The 24,688-nt window shown below is 41.8% G+C and overlaps 1 protein-coding gene across 1 annotated transcript in view; it reads right to left on the bottom strand.

The window, feature by feature from the left end:
• The window catches only part of efna3b (ephrin-A3b), a 66,520-nt gene extending 44,603 nt beyond the window's left edge, over positions 1–21,917 (bottom strand). The window contains exons 1-3 of the mRNA XM_085177078.1: positions 21,467–21,917; positions 21,246–21,364; positions 20,746–20,958 (exon numbers count right to left, since the gene is read on the bottom strand). Of these exons, the coding sequence (XP_085033204.1) occupies positions 20,746–20,855 (110 nt within the window). The 5' untranslated portion in view covers positions 20,856–20,958; positions 21,246–21,364; positions 21,467–21,917. The remainder of the gene's footprint in view (positions 1–20,745; positions 20,959–21,245; positions 21,365–21,466) is intronic.
• Positions 21,918–24,688: the final 2,771 nt, after the last annotated feature.

Genomic DNA, 24,688 nt, shown 5'->3' with positions numbered 1-24,688 from the left:
AGCAAAAGCACATATATGCTTACACGTATATGCACGGGGGCGTGTGCACAGCAGCCCATGAAGTAGCAGGTGAGCAGAGGTGAAGTAAGATGAACAAGCATGAGAGGAGGTTGAAGTAGACGAACAAATCTGAGCAGAAAACGGGAGAAAAACAAGGCAAAAGGCTCAAATGGAAGATGGGTCGCTTGATGGGAGAGACTCTTCTGGGCTTGATGAGGAGGGAGGGGAGGAGTGTTAGGATCCAGGCAGTGCGTGATTGTGCGTGTGTGAAAAAGTGAGAAAAAGGAAAGGAATGGCATCAATCTTGCTGAATCTGAATGGTCACTTTCTTTCATAAAAATAAACCTGTGAGCAAGGCATTTAACAACCAGCATCTATCACAAAGCCCTGACACCGCCACAGTCCTACTCCCTTTCTGTCCCTGACAGTCATTAACAGGCCTCTCTGACTTCTCGCTTTGCTTTCTTATTGTGCGTGTGCTCCCGTTTGTGTGTGTCTGTCCACATGTAAAGCTCCCCACTGCTATACAATGCGTGTGGAATTTCACGCCGTAATCAGCCACAGACCGGAACACACGCCAAACAAAGCAATCGGCACAAAAACACGCTGCAACACACACACACACACACACACGCAAGCGTCGTGTTGCATACGCGCACTTCAAGCAACGGCTGGCGAGATCTGCTGGGCTTTCAGATTTTTGCACTTTGCCCTCTTCTGCAGATGGCCAGTTACATGATCAGCTATGGTCCGCTGCACTGCAGCCACTCACCGAACTGTGCAAACACAGATCATGAAAACATCCACTAGCACTGGACCTGGGGCTAATTTGGGATTAGGGTGTATGATGCCTAAAACAGCCTAAAACATGCTCACATTGATATGGAAATACAACCAAATACCCCAAAAAACAGTTACTTTAATGGGGAAAAAAACCTGTTTGTACATGCGCACACATGAACACGCGCACACAGATATACATATGAATGGCATGCGAGGGATCTGTCCCAGAGTTTGGTTGCGCCTATCAAAGCCTCGTCTCTCCCAGAGACCAGTCGAGGCCCAGCATTGCACACTTAGCATTAGAATACATCAATGGCACAGGATTGGAGGCACGCAGGCTTTCATACTCAGAAAAACCCACCTTCAGCCTCTATCTTCCCCTTTTTTACTCCCTCTTTGGTTCATCCCACCCCCACTGTTAGCCCTCTCCTATTATCTCCCACTCCTCTTACTCCCTCCTCCACCCCACATCCTACCGCGTCTTAAGACTCCACTCCCCCCTCCTCTCCAGAAGGAAGCCTTTTTAACCGTGACCAGAACTCAGAGCTGCATGGACCGTGACCACATAGCCATACAACACCAGATAGACTGTGTGTGTGACTGTGTGTGTATGTGACTGACATAAAATAGTCATAGTTAGGGCTGCCACTGCTCAGTCACCCTCAATGTTGTGAGCGTCTGAACAGGCTGCTTCAGATCCTGTTTATCTGTGTGGGATTCACTGTCGGCCCATCAGCATTCACCCCCAAAACTTCACTGACTAACTGACAAACTCCACTTAATGGAATCAAACTTGGCCCATCAAATGTGTGTCAGTGCATGCATTTGTGTGTGCGTGTTTGTCCCATCACTTCTGTCTGTCGATACCAAGAGACAGCCTTCAGCCAGAGAACAGAGGAGAGAGAGGGGAGAAAAAAAACAAGCCAACTCTCCTTTTCTCTCTAATTACAAATGACAAACCTGCTAGCTACCAAGAGTCGGTCTGGCACCTGACGACGCATGATAACCTCTCAGCTCTCTGCCAATATTCAGTAACAGACTGGAGGCTATCTGTGTGTGTGTGTGTGTGTGTGTGTGTGTGTGTGTGTGTGTGTGTGTGTGTGTGTGTGTGTGTGTGTGTGAACATGTTGACTGACAGATTAAACAAGAACACCAAATCAAACAGTGTCCTGCCCCGTGGCACTGATTTCCAATGACAAAGCAAAAAGTCTACGGCCAACATCTCACCTGTTTTCCTCCTCTTTCCCTCTTTACTGCCCTTTTAGTTTCTCATCCTCCACTTTACTTTCATCGATTTCCTCCTTGCTTACTTCCTTCCTTGCCCTCTCCCTCTCATACTCCGCACCTTCTGCTCGCAGTTTAAAAAGTAACCCTTCTTCTCGAGATCATCCATTTCCTCCCCGTTGCGTAATAATCAGGTTATCACTACATTGTGGCTCGTACTCTTACTGACTACTATCTCTAATTCCATTATAATGATCTAAAAGGCTATATACTGCGAGTGCCATGTGATATAATATGTTTAGAACACGGGGAGGCTGTAACCTGCTCTCACATCATGCGCTCTCATTTTTCACACCCTGCTCCACTGTGTTGTTTCGGTCGTCTTCTATCTGAAGCAAACTGCACAAAGTTGGTAAGAGCAGAGATGATGTACCAAAACTTTCATGTAGAATTTACTCTCTTGCGTTCAATCATCACTTTTTATTTGCGAGAGCCATATACACTAAGTTTAAACTCAGGCAACCGAGATTGGTTGTTACTAAACTGAGTCAATCCACAGCAGAAAAGTGGTATCAGATTTTACAGCACTGCTTTAATCTGACCAGTGCCACCCAATTTAGCAGTTTCCCAGGTTGAAATGACTGAATATGAAAAGATTTGGTGCAGCACAAGAAGTTTCACTCTTTTTGTCCATATTCCCAAAACAAATTAGTTTATTCCTGACACTGACACAACAGCTGGGGACATAATTTTTATTAGAACAACTATTTGTTGTTCAGTCATATTGGAGTAAAAATAGGAGAGCAACTAAGAAAACTTTAAGGTTGCCTGGTGATTACATTTGTTTGTTGCTGTCAGAGAACGACTGAAAATATCTTCAGCAGCCAACTGACTGCCCAGAGGTTCAGCATGTAACTGGACAACCGCTTTAAATCACAAAGCATCTGTACAGGTTAGTTCAAGCTGTCTCCAAACGATCACATCTGACTCAGACTGACTGCAGTAACTCGTTTTGGAGAGGAATTTCTGAATTTCTCTTTCAAGTTTGTGAGGTTCTGTCTGGACTCTGGGTGTAAATAGTTATCGTGTATTTGTCTGTATGTAGACAGGAAGAGATTTGTAGCAGATCTCAACACATTTCTGATTTTCACCAATTTATCACAGTTAATTACAACATGTAGCTGCCAACTCGACCCTGTTCAGTCACAAGCTAATAGCAGACTGACGTTTCAGTCTGAAGTCCAAATTTTCGACTTTGAAATTCAAAGCATCCGCACCAACTCGAGGTTAATCCAGGTTAATCCAGGTTAATCCAGGTTAATCCAAGATGGCCGTGGTGAACGTAAACATTAGTAAAACTTTTCATCTGTACCAGCATTGTTGTGTGTTTGAGACTTGCTAAGTCAGGTATGCACAGACCACTGATCAGGCAAACAAACAAGTACTGCACTTTATTGGTAGTGATACATGAATGCCTCTCCGTGGCTAAAAAGATAAACAAATTCTATTTTTCTTACTTTTGCAACTTTTTTACTGGAATGTTTTTAACTCGAGAATGACGTCACTTCTTCTGCACCATGTGTCGTTTTGCTATTTTATTACTATCTTGATCATTTCAAGATGGCAACTGAATTCAAGCGATCCCAGACCTGGCCGCCATCTTCAAAGCAAGAATTTCAAAGGCAATGAGTGTGCAAGATTTTTGCACATGGTCACAATAATTTTAGCCGTGCAATCTCCAAGTTGTTGCTGTGGAGCTTTGAGTCACATAAGTGCGACACACACTGTTGTCTCTTAATGTGGATGTTCAAATTTGTTCACGTTTTGTGTTTTTAAACACACTTAAATATTGGATGAGAACTTTCTATTACAAAATTTGTGCAAAACTGGCAGAAATATGATTAGAATCAGAAACTGGTCTGAATTGAGCAAGAACTGGATGCCTGTCTTTAGACTTTTCAAGTATTCAAATCTCTGCAAGCGGACACATATCAGTTGGAACTTAAAAAGTTCAACATTCAGCCCCAGAATATAAGAGCAACTTGAAATATGAAAAGAAAAAGTCAGGCAGAGACGAGGAAAAGGGCTGTTTTCACACATTCCAACTCCAGACAACATCAAGAGTCCGAGTATTGTCTGAAGTTGCCCTTTCTCACATGTAGCACACAGCATGAAGTCCGCATCAGACGCGTTCTCACTACTGAAATATTAACTTTCATTTAGGCGAGGGGTGGCACCTGGGTAGTGTGTGCAGGAGGCACACATGACGCCCCCTCGCTTGCTGTGAATTCAGCAAACAATTAGCTGCACTGCTCCCACATGAGCGTTATTGTACACAGACTTTGTACCATGGAGCTGGCAAGCTGAAGTCTGTTTAAAGTCAGATCTAAGACACATACAGATCCACCCGGCAATGCCTAGAAAAGCCCAGGGCTGCAGTGCATGTGCATCATATACACGCCAACGCTGGCCTGAATGCACAGCAGACATGGGTTCACGCTACAGGGGTGAGCTTACACTTCTTCCCATTCACACTTAGTATTGAGTTAGCATTGACACCCTGCTGAATAGTCTTGTGAAGGCACAGGACGATGCTAACCGGCAGGCACTATCACTAGCCGCCCTGGTCCTTGGCGGAATAGCCGGGGGAAGCATTGATATGGTAATGCTGGGGACATTTCAGGGCCAAAGCTTGGGACCGTGGGCGCTCTGTGATCCTCCAAGCCCAAAAAGGACAGATCTCCAGGGTATTGTGATTTCCCCAGTCAAGGCCCTGAGTGATCAGGATAAGCCCGTCCATGCCGCTTTAGTGCTGTCACTCAGCCGCTATTGTGGTCATGTGAACGGCCATTTTCATCACAATTGACCTCGGTTTTGGCAGTACTGTTCGGCAGGGCCCTCCTTTCTCTATTCTTTGGTGCCCTCCCTTTCCTTCTCCTTCACCCTCCATCAATGATTTTTTTTTTCTCTGTCTGGTTCTTCTTGTTGTATGCGCTCCCTGTCTTTTTTTAAGTAACAACAATTGCCAGCAGATATGCCTTATGCAGAGTTAAACTGCTCTCCCGCTCTCTGCCTATCCTCATCCATCTCCAAAGCCACATCCAGCCTAAGAGGAGAGTAGCTTGGAGGCTCTGATTATCTCATCTGATACTATAGCAATGCGTGATGCAATACATATGTTGGGATTTACTGTTCACCTCTAGGGGAAAACACTCGAGTGTGTGCAGTGTGAGTGACATTTTACACACAGCGAGTAGGTGGTTGGGTGGCACCGTTCTTTTTTCTTCAGTCACAATTTTGCAAACAGGACTGTATGTGTGTTTCTATGAATTTGTGTGTGACGGAGTGTGTTCTCTTTGTTCCATTTTATTTGATCAGGGCTGGTAGCAAATAACAATGTACCCCCTTGAGGAATCTATGGGGAGCAATGACAGAGATTGCCCCTGTGTAACCAGTTTTTTCTTCGGCATATGTGCATGTGTTGGTGAAAGATAGTACGTGTGTGTGTGTGTGTTTGTGCATGGATGGAGGTGAGAAAGCAGAGGGGAAAAATGGAAAGAACAGCACAGGAGGAGAAAAGGGAGAAGTATGCATATGTATGGGTCTAATACATGTGGGTAAAATGTGTGGGTGGTATGCTCGTAGGCTGTGGGGCATTCACATGCCTTCTTTCTTGATTTCGTTCTGCACCCCACTGCAACACATATACGCATATTCACACACGCACACACATATACACAAATGCACGCAAACACTAGAATGGGAGGAGAGTTTGTCTGGCTGCGAAGAACTCAGCTCCATCAACACAACACATCCTATTTCCCAACATCTCCTCCCACATCTCCCTCTCCCCCGCCACCACCTTTATTTCCCTCTCTCCCGGGAAGTGACACAGAATTCTTTTTAACTGCAGTACATTCATTACAACAACCCTGCAACCCCCACATCCTCCACGCGCCCCTCCACCCCCCAATCCTCTACTCTCCTTCTCCCTCTCGCACATGTGAAATAAAGAAAGTGGATGTAGCCACCTCCAGCAGCCGTCCTGGACTTAAAGCTTTCATTAAAAACAAGACAGGCGCTCAGGACAGAGAACTTGGCTGAGAGATAGTACACACTCATTCATATGCAGTCTTACTACGGCGGCGCTACCACATTGCCGTACCTCAAAGCGTAGGGGAAGAGAGTAGAGCCTACAGACAGCGTGGGTGTTAGCGTAGAGGCCAGGCAGCATTGCTAGCTCTCAGCCATCCTCCTCTCCCTCCACTGACAACCATCAACTCTTTTCAGTGTACTCATGTATGCACCTCATTAAAATATATAACATACATACATTTTTAAAAAAAAAACATACATCTGAAGTCCAAACTAAAGGTCAAAAACTCAAAGCTATGCAGAGACTCACACGTGAACACGCTTAAAAACAGAGCAAGCATAGACAATACATACATAGATTTATTAATATCCATTTCATGTAAATCAATAACTGCAGCTGCTTTATAGAAGCACTAGATTTGTATAGCTGTTATGGAGCTCCTCAGATGTATAAATCCACAAAACCACAATTATTAGTGGATTCCAACAAGAAATAAATAAATAAAGGATTTTATAAATTGATTATATCTATCAGTTTTCACCCAGAGAATTAGGAGACCAAATATCATTAAAGCTGTGTATTGCATTGCTTTCTCTTCCAATACGTCAATGACACACTGGCGTCAAACATTATCTGATTGATTAAAACATGCTCGAAAATGGATTCCCCAGAAAATTCGTAACAGAGTCACAACTTCACGACTCCTCATCATCGAGCTTATTAAATGAATAAGTGTAAAATGAGCAAGTTAACTAACTCACAGTGAAGAAAAAGCAATTCACAGGAGGAAAATGGTGAACAAATGAGAAAGCAAATCAGAGAGGTAATTAACTGACAAATTATTAAAACTGAATAATAATATAACGCACGCACACACACACACACACACCCATCTTCACAATAGATTGCAGTGAAGACTTAATTTTGAGGGCATATTTTCCTTCATTTACAAAGATGCTGTTACATATTACAGATTGTGACGCCATCGCTATAGAGGACAATGTATCAAGATAATATTTGTCATCATCAGTTTCTCTGTGATTGTCACCCCTACAGGGCGTTTGTAGACATCAGGGATTAAAAGATATTAAAAATTACTACTGGATTAGACACTAATATCCAGCAGTGTTGACACCAACACTCCTATCTTTGCCTCCTCCAGCTGACTTATACCTTCACGCAGCCTCTCCACTCAGTAGCAGCTGAACACTTGAACAGCAGTGAACCTTCACAAGACTGAATAACATTTTATGAGGAATTTCGTGAGGTTAGTAAAGCCTGGCCATCTTAAACGTTAAGAGACAGTGTTAATTTATCAGGATAACACAATTATTGTGTCTAAAAAGTGTCATGTTTCTCCTAAAATCCCAGATTGGAGCGGAGAAAAGTCTACCAGCAACTAGACACAACCAGTGGCAGGCTAACCTAGCAACAAAAAAATAGAGCCAAATCAGATTTTTGTCCCTAGCCTTTACAGAAATATTACACTTGAAAAACACCTTTTTATTTCTGTTAAAAATGATATAAGAACAAAATATCTTATTTAAACAATTAAACCTTCTGGAGGCATTAATTTGATATATAGGCGCAAGTAACACACAAGGGTTTCTCCCACGATAAACACACTTTTGAGGTTAAAAAAAATGTTTTTAAATACAAAAATATAAGTGTACCTATCAAATGTACAATAAACATGACATAACAATTTTTTAAAATAAATGTGATATTTATAAAGAACACAATTGTCCCGTGGAGCTATGTCACATATGTTTCCGTTTAAGAAATAAAGTTTTGAAATAAAATCATCACATTCACGACATCACTTGACTTCCTGAGACATATTTCCTGACGGTCTATAGAATGTATTGTAATTTTTCTCTTTTGTCTCATAATTTCATAAGACACTTTAAGTCACTGGTTTGACCCAATTTTTTTGTAAAAAACAAAAAAACAAAAACAGCAAAAAAAACAAACAAACCAAAAAACCAGGATACAGAAATTATTGTCAATAATAATAATAATAATAATAATAATAATAATAGTATGTTTTCATGTAGAGTATGTCTCACAGGTTTGATGCCTTTTAGCAGCCATTTTGTTAAAAGCATATTTCCTGAAAATCTGTCACTGCTGTTACTTACTTAATGGTAACATCATTGACGCCCAAAATCTTTATCAAAAGCTGTTCACAGAATATTATAACATAATCCTCCTTTTGTCAGGAACGTTCAAACAAAGTGTCTCCAAACAGTTTACCTCGATGTTAGTGTGTGTGTGTGTTTTTTCCTGTCTCAAATAAAATGTGTCACAGACACTGACATGATAATAAAGTTAAATCAATGAAATTATGTTAAACTTAAGGAATGAATCATTACTTATTTTGAAGTATTTTCATAGTTATAGCAAACAGATGGCTGCATACACCTGATTGGAAATGGTAACATATAATTTATTTTTGTATTATTTTTAATATTCTGTGACTCTGGCTACGTGTGCTAAAGGTTTAAAGTAACACCAGTGACAAAAAAGCAGAACATGGTGTCTATAAATAAGTAGGGAAAATAAGATTTAAATCTGTCATTTTTGTAAATACATAAAGTCAACAAGTTATGTAATAATGCGGTCGAAGTTCATGCCAAAAAAATAAATCAATTCTAAGACATCTTGGTGTCGCAAAAGCACATATTTTGCAGAATGACGCAAAAGCAGAGCACTACCTCAGACGACCTAAAAATACTTTTTTTTTTTCTTTGTTGCACTAGGAGAATGTTAACATGTTTGTCATACACACACCTTACAGTTGATGTTTTTTGCACTTAAACACAGTTTTGTCATTGATGTTACGATTTGTTGGAAAAAAACGATGCCTCTTAATTTTTTTCTCCACTAGTACTGAAAACTTTACCAAGTTCTGAGTATTTTCCAGCTTATCATTACTGAGTTTGACATTTTAGCATCTTAAATTGAACAATACAGCACTAACCAATATAAAATTACAATTTAAGGCTGCAGATTATGATTCGAATCATCAGCTAATCTCTCAATAATTCATGTGTTTCCAACACAATTTCCATCCAGCCTAAGGTAATGCTTCGAGGTAAGTTTTTTTCAGTTTTCTCATCAGAGATACACATAATGGAATATATAAATAGATCACATTTTAAACTCTAAGCAAATTTGTGCTAAAAACCAATAAACTCCTTTTTTAGCCTACAACATACTAACTGTATTCTTATTGCCAACCAAAAGTAGTTAAAATAATTATTTTTAATCTTAATGATTTACTTTTTAAAAAAAAATAAATGTGAAATACCTTGTTTTTATCCAAAACCAGACACATTTCACACAAGTCCTCAAATGAGAGACAATGAACTGATGAATCATTGTGGATAAATTTCTGGAGAATGAACTGTTTTGGTACAAAGCTACATACACACAAACGCATACCAGTTAAAACTAGTACAGAACCGCTGCATCACATTGGCATTCACCACACAAGTGCAACCTGGACAAGATGTGAATACAACAAGAGGAATCCCTCATAACGAAGCTCTAATAAATGCATACACTTAATACACACACACACTGAGAGCTCATTGTCTGATGTGAAGAGAGACTTGAGAGTAGTAGGATGATGCAGAGGAGGACAATGAGGAGGAGAAGAGGAAGTGATGCCAAGAGGCCGAGCCAACAAGTGAGATGAAGAGGTGGAGGGAGGGCCGAGCAGCAGATACACGGCGAGAGAGAAGAGGAACAGGCTGAAACATCCAAGAGAAGAGTGCAGAGTCTGTAGGACACCATCGATCCAGCTTTGGCAGAAATAGACAACCAGACCAAGAGCAGCACAGGCTCTCTGAGGCACACTGACTGACAGCAGCATGGCTGGCCCTACACACATCAGAACAGCAGGAGCTTTTCATGCTGTACATGAACACTTAACACCCACACACAAGCATCCATGTGTACGCACAAACACATTAACAATGAAGGCACAGATAAAACCACCAGGAAATCACAGGCAAAACAACTGAGATTGAGACCAACATCAACAGCACGCGCATGCTTGGCAGAACTACTACATATTTTCTGATTAAAAAAATAAATTAAATCATACAGCTTGTTTTATGCAACACCACCTGGAACCAGTTAGCATTACGGCACAACAATCTTTTCAAGCTCATTCCAAAATTAATCCAAAACTTGTAGTCGTGATTTATGCACACAAACAAAAACAGCAAGCTATAGCTACAAATACAAACCCCAGCTTTTCCTGCCTCATATTCAAACCAAGTTTCCACTTTTGATCACGACAAATATGTGATATATCATATTAAACCTTTTCATTGAAATTTGCCTGATATCATTAGTTTGGATTGTAGCGCCTCGTAAAACGATTAACAGGACACTTTCAAAAGCTACAATAATCGGACATGAAATCAATCAGATATGAGTAAGTTGGTTAAGCTTTTCCTGCTGAATATTTTTGGGGATTTTGAGCTAGCAGTCAGAAAACAAGCAATGTGGTGATGTCACATGTGACTTTGGCCTCTATTAAAATGTAACAAGCAAATTTCACTTGTCCTGTTATATCACACAAATTATCTAAGAATATTACACAGTCGATTAGACTTCAGATAATATATTAATTGGTAATGGAAATGTCCATTTAAGTGATTTAAATAACAATGATCTTAGTGTTATAATTGCATTTCGAAATCTTTTTTTAATTAGCGCCAAGGCTGTATAAAAATGAAAAAAGAAGCTCTGTGTTTTCAGTATACCTGTCACATGACATTGATAATGAAAATAAATCACCAGCCCACCTAACCAACAGTACCCTTCAGTAGCCACTTGGGGACGGCTTAAACTGGGAGTCAAACCCATTAGATCAACAGGTTTAGATGCTCAAGCTTAGAGATGATATTAGCATGTTTACAACACGGTTTAACTCACTATTTTTTTTTTTATATTCAGGCTTAAAGTTGGGGGTCACACAGTCACACAGTGAGCGGCAGCTGATCCTCATCTCGGTGAAGCTCTCCCAACAGTGTTTGTGGTTTTAGTGACCTCTGCAGTATTATTAATTATATCAAAAATAATATGGCCTGTTGGGTGTTCAAGAAGTTTTTGCCTCAGTTTCAAAGAATGAAATTGCTGCTGTTGTTGCTCTGTTGTTTAACTCTGTACATTGCACCCATTAGCTTGCTATCCAAGCCTGCTATTATTAGCCAATAGCAGAGCACTTCTTTTTCTCTGAATGTGGCTGCTGCTGGCTCCAGAATAACAATATGGCGATGACGCCGGCACTAGGCTGGAATTTTCAGTGGCTGCATCCTTTATGTACAGTCTATGTGCTGCGCAGATACAGAATGAAGAAAAACGAACCAAAGTGTCATGAATGCAACAACCCTCATTTCAGCCTTATCATCATGCATATATTTTCTGCAGGTGGTTTTGGGACTAAAGCAGTCTGAGTGACTGCTTTGCATTGACCCATCAGACCGGCTGATTGTCAGCTTTACTGACTGGCTGCTGTGGCCATCAGGAGCAGAGTGCTTGTGCAGCGAACATTTCTGCCTCCCTCCCTGGCCTGGCTGGGACTGATTAAAGCCTTCTGCTGAAACAAGGTCATAATTCACTTAGCCATTTCCCAATTTCCGCATAATTACCCTCCTGCTTCACAAACGCTAACACGCATGAACACATCCGCACCCGCACACATTCGCACTGAAGCTCAGACACAAACACATTTCCTCTCTGATTTGTGTCATTACTGAGAAGAGAGTGGTTAAAAGGTTTCAGAGTTGGCCTCTTAGTGACAGCTTAAATGGATAAAACCTCAATTAAAGACTCTCTCCCTCTCTACATGCTGTCTCTCTGTGGATGGAATAAGCATAATTCTGTGTCCTGTGCATTTTGCTGAAGTGAGGACCTTTTTCCCTACTACCAGGTGCTAAAACAAACCTTCACAGTCAAGACTTTCACACCATAATTCTTCCTGTCTGTTACAGAGAAGCTTCCCAATAAAAGCACCCATCATTCCCTCACAATTCAGATCTGATGATGTTTACGTCTTGACGAGCCGATAACAATATTCATAACTGAAGCTCAACAATAAACATCAACATTTCTACCCAGCGAGCAGTGACAATAGCAACAGAGAATCCTCTGTATTGTCCTGGCTGGCATCAGCTGATTCCTGGTTTGTGCAGAGTTGGATGCAAACAGCTGCATTTTTCACGTGGAAGTGTACTGTCTTTATGCAGAGGAATACTAATTGTCACGTCAGTAGAGTTTATTAACGCTAGACCACTCCGCTCTGTTGTGATCAGGCTCAGCATATGGCCTCAGACTGCCGCTCTGCTGCTATCATTAGCCGCGTCACAAACACACCATTGGAGCATCTGGTGTGTGCGTGCGCGTCCGTGTGTGTCTGTGCAGGAGCTGACAGTCATTATTAGTACCCCCAAAGCCCCTAGAGCGCTGGTGGGGAATAGAATATAGAGAATGCTCACATATACTTCACACATACACACACCAAAACAGCTTGTAAACATCGCAGCCTTGTTATTAGCACCTGATTACACTGCTGGAGCTTAGACAGCGGCTCAGAGTATTATGTACATATCAACAACAACAACATCAGGTGCGTGCATCTGTGTTTATGTGTGTGTGTTTTGTGTGCTCTGACTCCAGCTCGTCGCTACAGGACTTGTTCTCTGCGGACAATTTGCTCAAATTTAACACATGGGTGGGAAAGATAAATTCTTGTTGCACCCCATAGTTTGCCTAAAATCTACAGATAACAAGGGAAGACGGTCATTCAATAATTTGGCTGTCAAGGAAAAAGGCAATTCATCCGCTTCAAACGGCACCGTTTTAAGTTAAAGCGCTGCGTGACTCTGATGTGGCCCCTCTTGTTCATGCAACGTGATTTCTGAGGATACTCCTCTTTGCAGTCACCATTTGATTAGTGCTCTCACTGCTTCTGTCCTGAGATAAACTCCAGGTTATGCTGAACAGACCTCGACTTTAAGAGCATTAACAGAAAAGATGATAATGTGTTTGACTGTGTGAACTCGTGTGTGCCATTGTGCAAGTATATCATTTACATTTTAAGGTACGTGGTGATTTGCATCTGTTTAAGCTTAGAAAGTGGTCAAGTTTGAGTCAGTGGTACAGCAGTAAGAAGAAAGCAGAATTATTAGCAATGCATATAAGGTTAAATATTTTTGGAGTACGCTTAGGTGAGAGGCTAAACGACCAGGGCTGTGCCATATCATAGAGTTCACAATAACAATGCAATATAAAAGTGTCATATTGCAACGTCATGGGTTTATGTTCAACAACAAGAAACACTCACTGATACAGAAAACAATATGACAAGTCCAGGCATGTCTGAGAGGAAGAGCACCTAATACAAGAGTTACTTCAGAAACCTCCAACAAAACATGCAAGTAAACTGTTCTTGATAAAGGTCGAAACAACACACCTGTTTTAGTGTATATACACCTTTAGGGCTACAACATAAAGTTACTTTGGCTATTGTTAAACTGAACTGTTAAGTCATGTTTTACTTTTACTTAAAATTCCGAGAAAAACACTACAGGGGTACTTTTGTGCTTTCGTTTGAGTGACGCTGTGTCACTGTGTTTAATGCTGTGTCACTACTATTGTAATATAATGCTGCTGCCGGCACCTTGTTTCAATAGATTCACACTTCAAAGTAGAAACAATGACATCAGTGACAGCATCCTATTGGAAATGAAGGATGAAAAATGCCCTTCATTTACTTATACTTATAAATTCTGCTGCCTGCAAGCATCAATGAATCATCATTTTCATTTTTTTTTCTGTATCATCAGAAATATCATTATTGCAATTATTATTATTATTATTATTTTTTTAGGTATCATGATGTAAATTTGAGACTATATTGCGGCTATGTTGCCCACCTCTCCAGACAACGCAGAAATGGAAATGGTGAACAACAGACTCAAAGATGCTTAAAAAATGATTTGATTTCCTTGTAGTAAGACTCTTTCTCTGTTGAGGACCACAGAAGAGTTACTGTAATTCAAAAACATTGAGAGTAAGTAACGGGAGAGCTGACTCATATTTGTCCCTGGCTGTATTTCAGATCCTATTTTGGCTGCAATCTCTTGTGCTTTGCTACAAAAGCAATCCCACTGTTACTATAACACAGTGCCGTTTAGCAGTGAGTGTTGGACAGTGAGTAGAGTGAGACGAGTGAGATGGAGGAAAGAATTTGCACCGCATTTTGAGATCACCCAATTTTCACACCTGGCCAGAGCCCAGGTGTGGCTGTCAGATTGTTGCTTTAGGAAAGTTGCATTAATTGGACAACACTCGCCCACCGTGTCTGAACACCTGAACACCTGAGCTTTTAATCATTTTAAGACTGTCCAGACAGCACTTCTGTGAGAGTATACAGTGGCCTTAACACAGAACACAGCAAGAAAAGCAATCACTCACACTCTTAGTCCCATCTTTGGTTAGACTGCATGGGCTGGAAGCACCAATAAGGAAACACATGCACGTTCCAAATGCCACACGAGCACCAACCTAGAAATTTTTTTTAAATAACAGCTTCTAAAGAAATTAATCTCAGATTGATGCATGGTTTGAGCCACACCACTGGGTCTGTTGCATGATCAAGCTTTTCTACTCTGTTATTTAAATCAGCTTTTCCTAGTCAAACTGATGTTTAAAATGGTATTTTAAACATCACTGTGACTATTAGCACAGAATTTCCAAAATAAAATGTGTGCTTTCTTCATAAATATACATGCACATTCCAATAGATGTAGACATATACTGAAGCAATTAAAACCAACTTTAAGTTACAGACTGGATGAAACACTACTAAACTAGCGTGATTAAATCTTTTACTAAGGGCAAATCTGGAAAAATATGTGCAAATATGTGTTTGTTTTTATTAGTCAGTGTCATTAATCACATAGGTCACTCATCCAAGACCCAACACTGACAAAAGTAAATCGATATCACATTATCAATACATACTGGTCGTATGTGGATTAGCCTTGACGTTTTGGCCGGTTGACATACTGATCTATAATAAATACTGATTTATTCAGTATTTCTTCACAACAAGGTTGTGTAAAAACGCAGATGAAATTTAAAACTGACTCGGTCTGCAACAATACAGCATTTATGTGCAGCCCACTGCAGCCCACCAAGCTACACCTCCACCTCCCATGAGGTTGACAACCAAAAATAAATTCTCAACCAGTTAGAAACACTGGTAGTAATGTGGTTCCCTGTATTTATAATCCTTGTTTTCTGGCCACTGTTCCGAATAAATATCAAACACATGCACCAGTTTTTAATTTTTCCTGGTCATAAAAATAGGCATATTCTTTCTAGATCGATAGTTTACTTTTCTTACAGAGGTCGCGTAGGAAGATTAATTTAGCAAAGACTGTTTAACTCAGCTCTGAGGTGAAAGCATTTCTACTCCCCAACAACACTGTGTGGGTAATTCTAACAGGGAATCTAAAAGGCTTGATAACAACAGCCTGTGCTAACCACTGAGCCACCAGAACAAGATCAGCAGTCACATAAATCAATACCAATCCTGGGTCAGATATTTGTACCTGTGAGACCTTTACTTTTTGCCAGGCTTGATCACAATTGCCGGACTCACAGTGACTCTCAGATGTGTGTTAGTAGAATTACAGCTGTAAAATTCCCCCACACCTCGAGCCCCCAAAAGCTCTTTTTGAATCCAACCATTACAGTGACCAGTTAGTGCTAAACCCAAGGCCAAGCAAGCACGAACACTTAACATCAGTACTTCATTTTCACAGCAACGCTTCCGATTAGTCGATGGTGTAAGCGAGACAACATTTGAGGAAATGAAAGGGCCAATTGTGATGCAAAAAAAAAAAAACATGGTGGGCTCGATTTTTCAGCGTTTTTGAGTGTTTCATGTGTGAGCTTTGAGAAAGATGCACGGCAAATGGCTTTAGTCAACATTTCAAAGTGTAAAAGAGGAGAGGAGAGAAGAAACAGGAAGAAAGTGTAGGTGGCGGAAGGTGAAGAAGAACTCAAAACAATGCAACATACATGCAGTTCAAGTTTATTTGACAAAGCAGGAAATGTCGCATAAAATCAACATTAAACTAAAATACCACCACCTTATGAGTGCTTTCAGGAGAATGAGAGAAAGACACACACCCTGGCTCATCTGCAAAGTTAAAAAAAAATAAAAAATTGAGAGGAAAACCATTCATTTATTTTCCTCCTTTGCATCTCTTATTGCTCCTCTCACCTACCAAGCAATAACTGTCCAATCAGAAAAAATGACTGCAGCATGCACACGCATATATAAAGAGTGAGGAGCAGTGCAGGACAGAGAAGACCACTGAATCTTCTTACGCAAACAGGAGTCATCCGTCACACAGGTGTTCCCTATTGCTTTTAATTAATGACATCTCTGTGTGAACATCTGACACCACGCATGGACACACACCCACACCTGTACACCGTGTGGCCTCATGATTCCTTACTAATGAACAGTCTGATCAATGTGTCTATAGCACAGTTAGAACCCTGTGTGAGGCTTTTGCTGCAAGGGTGCATTAAACACACATCACAGCTGTGGCACCTCAAACATCACGGATAGATGGGTCGTACACACACATGCACATGCACGCCACGGGTCTGGTGATTGTGAGTAATACTCTTCTTTGTGCAGCTACTTATAAATGTAAATACTGTTGTCCCAAGTAGGGCTCAGAGACCGATAGCTTTGCGTTGCTGTCGAGGAGAGTGTTGATTGGCCTGCTCGACCCTCCCGTCTGTCTTAGAGTCTCCCTCTTTCTTTCTCAGGCACAGCCGCGTGTACGAACTCGCCGCGCGGATCAGGGCACCGGCCGGGCATTATTATCATCATTATTATGAAGGCCGCCCTGCCCGTGCCCTATTACAATTCAACACAGCATCCACCTGAATTCATCCTCCCTTCTCCAACCAGTCTCGCAGTGTTTCTCTCTCTCGCTGCCTCAGTCTTCTCATATTCATGGCATTATTTCTCTCCTGCCTTGCGTGACGTGTCTCTGTGCACTCCGACAAGCCGGATGAATATAAAACAAGTTCCACCTTGGCATCGATTACCACACATGCACATGTGCTTTGGTATGAGGAGTAAATTCTCCCTGCAACAGCTGGCTTTATTCCAGAGGTATGCATAGAGGTGACAGTGTCATGAACAAACACACGCACAAGCACGCACAGAAACACACACATACAACGCACACGTAATGCCTACAGTTTATGTGTTTGTTTATCCGCAGCCTAATCGCTTGAAAAATATACAACTGATAAATTAAAGCGATATTGGCAGATATCTATTATGCAAATCAGTTAACTGCTGTATTATTAAATTACACGCATACACATGTATAGCCACGCACGCGCTCGCGTACGCGTGCAATCACACTCGCAGCAGTGGTTAATTGCCAGGTGGTGGAAGATAATGTGTGATTTAACAGGCTGATGGATTTGTTTTTGTTTCGGTCACCCATCAATGAACACAGACATCTGTAACAGGGCAAACACACACACTCACGCAAAAAAATATGCACACCGTTACACACACATTCATGCCCAGGGATATCCGTGACAAGTGACTGATAGGTGGTGGCACCAGCCTTTGTGTGAGACGCAAACGTGGGAAATGATCCATCTTATAGAAGTTAAAAAAGTACACAGCAGCGATGTGCGTGTGTTTTTACGTGCACACACAAAGCTGCGCATGTAAGTGGGCGAGCTAGCATGCGCACAAATGTAGGCCTGCAGACCCACGTTTCTGCAAGCGTGTGTGTGTGTGTGTGTGTGTGTGTGAAATAGTTAATGCTTGGTAACAGTCTCAGCCTGTCTCTTGTGGTTGATGAGTGGCTTGGGGTCAGAAGCTGGTTGAGAAACTGCTGGGTCCTGAGGCTTTACAATGTGTTTACCACTCAATCTGACAGCAATACTACAGCTTATTATTGGCCTTCTAAACCTCCACACTACACAGCGAGTTAGAGAAACTCCAGGGAGGCGGATCGCCAACGGCTAAAGACACGCCAGCCAACCTTACAAATGTCGGATGTTGTGCTATTGAGTACAGAGATTAAAATAAATGCTGGAAATAGGATCTGCGCTGCAGAAAAATGGTTCAGTAGTGAATGAAAGAGTAGATTAGACAGGCTCTCCTGCCGTTTATCTGTCTTTTATGTCCCACTGTCCATGGCCCCTTTGTCTCCTAACTCACTAAGTAGGCTGAATTGAAAAAGTTAGCCCCACTCACTACTCACTGCTCGTGCATTGTCATTGTGCATGTGTGCAGTGAGAACGAGAAAGAGAGAAAAAGACGGGGAAGATCAGGGATGAGGCAGGTCCGCTGAGATGCGGCTTGTTCTTTAATTAAACACAGTCTTTTATAAAAGACTCACACTGCAGGGGCTAAGAATATTCTGCCACTGGGATGAAAACAGTAAAGGCAGGGAACCTGCCGAGAAAGAGAAGACTGACTGCTGGGCTCTGCAGTGCTCGAGTCCTGGACAGTAGGGTTAAAGGTTAGGCTGCTCCAGACTGCTTGAGTTCTTGCCCTGCTTTTTCTAAAAAGAAAAAAGAAAAAAAAAGGAAAGAAAAAAAAATGACCACACGCTGAATTTACAACAAAAAAATCAGCTGAAATTGCTTAATTGAGTTTGCACTTCACCAAGGTTAACGCAGCTCACGTTACATCGAGCTGACTGAACCGAGGTCTGGGGTTCACGTCTCGCCTTTCCTTTATGCCTTTAAGCGTGTTTCTTTTTCCTGCGTTTTACCAAAATCAACTTCTGTCTCTTATATAAAAAGCGAAGGTGGAATTTCATTAGCATTTATTATCAAATTTTTATAGCGGGGGGAAAAAATATAGAAATTGAATATGAGCACCTTCCAAGCGGGCGGTGCTTGGAGAATAAATACCGGCTAAAATGCATTAGCAGCAACTGTGCGTGCAATATTACTCTCTAAAATGTGCAGAGATTATTTTCTTACTTTCAGGAAAACTAATATTGTTTCCACTCACGTCACAACGAATATCCTCATACCTTCCGCGTCTATTACTTCACGGAGCATTTTATGTGTAGTAATTCTGCTGCGAGGTATAAATACACCTGCCTCTCTTTGTTTTATTCCACGCTGTAAACTAAAATCACTGGCCTTCAGTAACCATTGGCAGGCAGACTCATTCATCCTCCTTAAAATAAAACAACGGCGTATTTTCCAACCTTTCACTTTATTTATGCTTTTAATAAGCACAGTCATAAAAGAACCGCTATTTATCCGACTGCTCATTCGAGGAGGTTGGTAAATTCTGTTGAAGAGGTAAATATCACATGCTGAGCTGCTCTGAGGGACACCTGGTATCCGAAACACTTTGTGCACAAAGACAGGATTCACTGCAAGATGGAGCGCAAAAAGGTAGGTGTGTGCTCTCTTCTGTACTTCTGACACATAAAGCTGTGATTTTCTGACATTATTGAGACAAGCCGACTATATTAAATCTAACAACTTACTAAAAATATGGCTTCTATGTTTCAACTGTGTTAATTCAAGCACAGGACAAAGTGCCTGTAGGCCATGTTGAAACATGGCTGTTAAAACATGCAACATTTTACTATGAATTCTACCAGGAAATATAAACCCAGAGTGTGTTGCAGCAGACTGACACTTCATTCTCAAGAATCCAGTGGCAGAGCCCTGGACTACAGAGGACAGTATTAGAAAGGCAGTTTTCCAAAAAAAAAGGGGGAGAAAAGAAGAAAGACGAGAGAGAGAAAAAGCTTTTTCACTTGATTCAAGATAGGGGCGAGGAGCGAGGGATTAGGAGGATAACAAAAAGGCCAACGGACTGAGTGTAAACAAGAAAGGGGGTTAGGAAGGGATAGAAGGAGAGAGCAAGTTGGAGAGGGAGCGGGAAGGAGAGATTGAATAGTGACACTGCTACAACACAATGGGGTCAGGATGAAGAAGTGCTCCTAATTGAACCAGATAGAGGAGAAGACAGAGAGAGGAGAGGAAGGCAAGAGAATCACATGTGATTTCCTTCCTTTCCTTCTCTCTGTTCTCATCCACCATAGGTGTAGCAGAGACAGGGAGAGAAGGAGGGGGTAAAATGTTACAAGCAGAGATTGGTGGCTGAGTAGGGAACAGAAACCAAATATGTCTGACCAGTTGTGCAACAGAAGGTGTTGAAAAGATGGTTTGGAGCCACCTTGACTTCACAGCAGGGGTCTGACAGAGCTGTTTGGGGCTCAAAAATAGCTTAGGAGAAACGTGAGAGGCCTGCTTAAACAGTGCCTGTGGATCTACATCATTTCTTCCATTAAGTTAAAAAAAAAAGACAGACGGAGAAGGTGACTGCTGCAAGGCTGAGAGAGGCTTTAGAAGCATGGCTCACAAGAGAAATAAACAACTGATGAAGTTCAAGTGTGATGGTACAAATACGTCAGCTCGGGCCTGACAGAGCACATCATTTTCTTCCCTTTAGAGGGGGCAGATTAAGAGAAATAGTAGACACACACAAACACACACTGGTAAACATAAGAAGAATGGGGTCTTACTGTATGTTAGAGCTGTTCCAGTAAACGGTATGCCTGTTGGCTGACACCTGGAGCAGGTTCGCCCAGGTGAGACTCATTAGCACCCAGAGAGACAGCGCTACCAGAGCCATGCTCTCGGCTCCTCTCTCGGCCTCCGATCCTTTGGTCTCTCCGGCCACACTCTCGGTCCCTTCACCCCACCAACCAACGCGACTCACACATCCCAGCAAATGCCTAACAAACGGGAGAGGGGGAAAACAGATGCTTCATGCATTCATACAAAACGTTCAAAGTCCATACCTGATGTAGTAAATAAGTGTTGGAAAAACTCAAAAGTCTATAGCGCTGTAAAGTGACTGAGAACCCTCCCCTCCTCCGTAAACCAGACCTCCTTCCCTCCCTCCTCAACAAATCCTGGGGGCTTCAAGTAAAAAAAAAAAAAGAAACGGGGGGAGGGGGTGTATTGTCCGTATGTGCGGTCCCCCCTGCTTTTTCTGACTGAGCTGATCCTCTCTTCTCACCGGGAACTGCTGCTTGTGAGCCCGCCAGAGGAGTGTGGGAGGACGGTACTGGGTCCAAACGGGAGGTCGGTCTTTCGTTGAGCACCAAACAGCCCGGTGCGCCGGGAAAGAGTTACGTGCTGCAGATGTGGAAGGAAAAAAACAAGGCTCAGGCTACTGAAGAAAAAAAAAAAGAAGGATGAAAAAGCGATGCAAAAATAAAAGACACTGAGCAAGTCCACCTCTTTTTGTCCCTAACTGTTCTTTTTCTTCTTTATCAGGATGCTACTGCAGTTCTTTTTCCGTCCAAGGATCCGAGAAACGCAAAGCACACCACTGAGCTCTATTATCGCTGCAAACAATTCAAGCAGCCAGTTTCATTAGGTCTTCAAGACTCTTTCCGACAACCATCCTTTACGGTGAGCACCCTGCCCACCCGTCTCTCTCCCTTCTCTCTCTCTCCTCCTTCTCCGCCTCTCTCTGTTTGGTAGGCAGCACTCGTTCACTTTTTAACTCCACCCCCCGCGAGCGACAAAAGCGCATTCCTCCAATATCGTGGCCGAGCTGCAGTCCATCAGGCATCACTGCAACTTTAAGTTTTTTCTTCTTCTTTTTTTGGTCAACTGTTCGACCTCCACCGATGGCGTGAAAGTAAAAAGCTCCGAATCTCCCTCGGTGCCAGAGAAGTCTACAGCGACCATCTGTATTTATACCTCACCGCACTCAAACACACACACCGAAGGACGTGTGTGCGTGTGTGTGTATCCTTGAGTTGTCGGATGTTTCCGTTTATTACAAAAGCTACAAACACGCATACACTGGCGCACTTGCAGGCCTGTTCTCCACAACTGCCCGTCTTTGATCCCCAGACACTGTAAGTCAGTTTAATACAGCGCTGTTGGACCATCACCTGCTATTCTGTTATTGGTGCAGCGCACGCAGGCTCGTCCGTGCGCTGCGGGCACTAATACACAGAAATATACAAACTGTACCCTTGCAGATAAGTCATGTGCCTCCGTAATATTAAGTTTCAGCCTTTTTTTTAAATGCACAAATAGATCACATCCAGACAGTGTCTGATAGATTCTGAGTTCTTTGCATGTCCTGCAGGGACAAGGTGTAATCCCCTCCCCACCACGACCACCACTTTCACCTCCACTGATACAACCATGTGTTTAAGGTGTGTGTGTTTGTGTGTGTGATACAGAGAGAGAGACAGACCAGACAGGAACGGAGACACGTGAAGAGAGGGAGAGAAAGAGAGAAATTGCAGGTAGGAGAAAGATTGTTACAGTTTTCTAGCTGCCTGCTGGGAATGAGTTGGTTAAGGATAAGTCAGAATGATTTATTGGGAGAAAAAAGGAGGGAAATGGGAAGAAGGGGCGCAAGAAAGAGAGAGAAAGGAATGAAATGCCATTGGGGAATCCCTCTGTCTTCTCCGGTACTTCCAACCCTTTCACGAGCTGTCCATTTTATCCCCCTCTGTCTCTGTCCATCCTTGCTTCCTCTCCTCACCTTTTTCCCCCCCTCAGATTTCGATGAAAATTCTCTCCTCTGTGTGCAACCTTCTACCTGGTAGTTTGCTTCTGTCCTTTGTTAGCTCTGTTTCTGGTGGTGTCCAGATCTCCTCTGCTTCTCTCTCCATCTCTGTTACATCAAGGAGGCTGTATTTTTTAATAAGCGCTCCTCTTTTTCCTTTTCTCCTTGCCCCTCTGTCTATCATTCTTCCTCAGCCTGTCCAGTTCATAGATCTTGTTAGACAGTGTAGTATCACAGCAACACAGTCAAACATCTGGTACAGTTAATTAGTGAATATTTGGTCTCGTATTCAATGTTTCTGCCTTAAAAAGACTGGTGCTTGAACTTTGAGAAAATGATATTCTTTCAGAGCGTGAGGTTACTCTGTGGGCTAAATATGAAAAAGGTTATTTTCAGCTCAGCATAAATTGTGCTTTCTTCTGAAGCCCCCCTCCTTTGTTTTGTTTTTTTCCTCTACCTGCCCACTTTTAATTGCATGCTGCCACCATGATAGAAAACAGTAATAAAAAAAAGTTTCAAAAATAAAAACACACTTTCCATTTTCAGATTTTGTACTAAGCTAACTGCTGACTAGCATCTTAATCAGCAGTCAGATATATTTAATTTTTCACAAAATAAGTAAATTTCCCAAGTTATTATCATTATTATCACACAGCCTTTATAATGTTGACCAGTTTCATTCTTGGCTATGATGCAATATTAAAAACTCGAGGGACACTTATTAACTTTTTCTGGGGGTTTAACTTCCATCTCATTGCCTCTTTATTGCAAATGAAATTTGTTCAGGTGTTATTGTGTAACCTTACAGTGGGGGAAATAATCTTTTGATCCCCTGCTTAATTTGTAAGTTTGCTCACTTACAAAGAAATGAACAGTCTCTAATTTTAATGCTGGGTTCGTTTTTATGGAAAAAGACAGAATCGGTCTAAAGCTCCTCGCAAGATCTTACCTCATGGGGCGAGGGTGATCGTGACGAAATGAGAAAGATGGTGGATCAGCTCACAACTACACAGGAGGAGCTTATTTGTGATCTGAAGGCAGTTCGGACCTAAGTTACCTAGAACACCAATGGTAGCACATTATGTCGTAGTAGATCGAAACCTTCACTGCCTGCAAGATCCTCCTGGTCTAGAAAGTGCACATACGTGCCCGTCTTTGCCGGTGAACATCTGAACGATTCACAGGAAGTTTGGGAGAAAGTGCCGTAGTGAGATGAAACTAAAAAGCACGCTCTTTGGCATCAATAAGACACCTCATGTTTGGAGCAAGAGAAATGCTGAATATGACGCAGAGAACACCATCTCCACAGTCAAGCACAGAGGTGGAAACATTATGTCTGTTTTTCTGACAAGGGTACAGGATGACTTACTACTAATGGACGGGACCATGTGCCGTATGAACCTCATTCCCTCAGCCAGAACACTGAAGATGAAAATTACCCAAAACATACCACCAAAGTAAGAAGAGGAATTACTAAAGAAGAACAATAAGGTTATTTAATGGCCTAGTCAGCCTCCAGACCTCAGTCCTAGACAAACTCTGTGGAGGGAGCTGAAGCTGTGAGTTGCCAAGTGTCAGCCAATAAACCGAAAGAGTGTCTGTAAAAAGGAATGGGCCAATATCCCTCCTGAGATGTGTGCACACCTAGTGACCAACTATAAGAAACGTCCTACTGCTGTGCTCGCCAATAAGTCATGATTTGCTTGGGGATCAAATACTTATTTCACTCAATGATATGCAAATCAATTTATAACTTTTATGTAATGTGGAAGTTTTTTTTCTAGATTTTTAGATGATTTTCTGTCTCTCTCCATTAAAACGAAACTATCATAAAAATAGAGACTGTTCATTTCTTTAGAAGTGAGCAGAAGTGATCAAATAATTATTTCTCCCAGTCATTAAAAAAATAAACAGTTGAAGATGTT

Source organism: Neolamprologus multifasciatus, chromosome 11 (genome assembly GCF_963576455.1).
Source record: "Neolamprologus multifasciatus chromosome 11, fNeoMul1.2, whole genome shotgun sequence".
Classification (NCBI taxonomy): domain Eukaryota; kingdom Metazoa; phylum Chordata; class Actinopteri; order Cichliformes; family Cichlidae; genus Neolamprologus; species Neolamprologus multifasciatus.
Note: the sequence above shows the minus strand (reverse complement) of the source record. Positions and strands in the feature narration are given on the sequence as shown.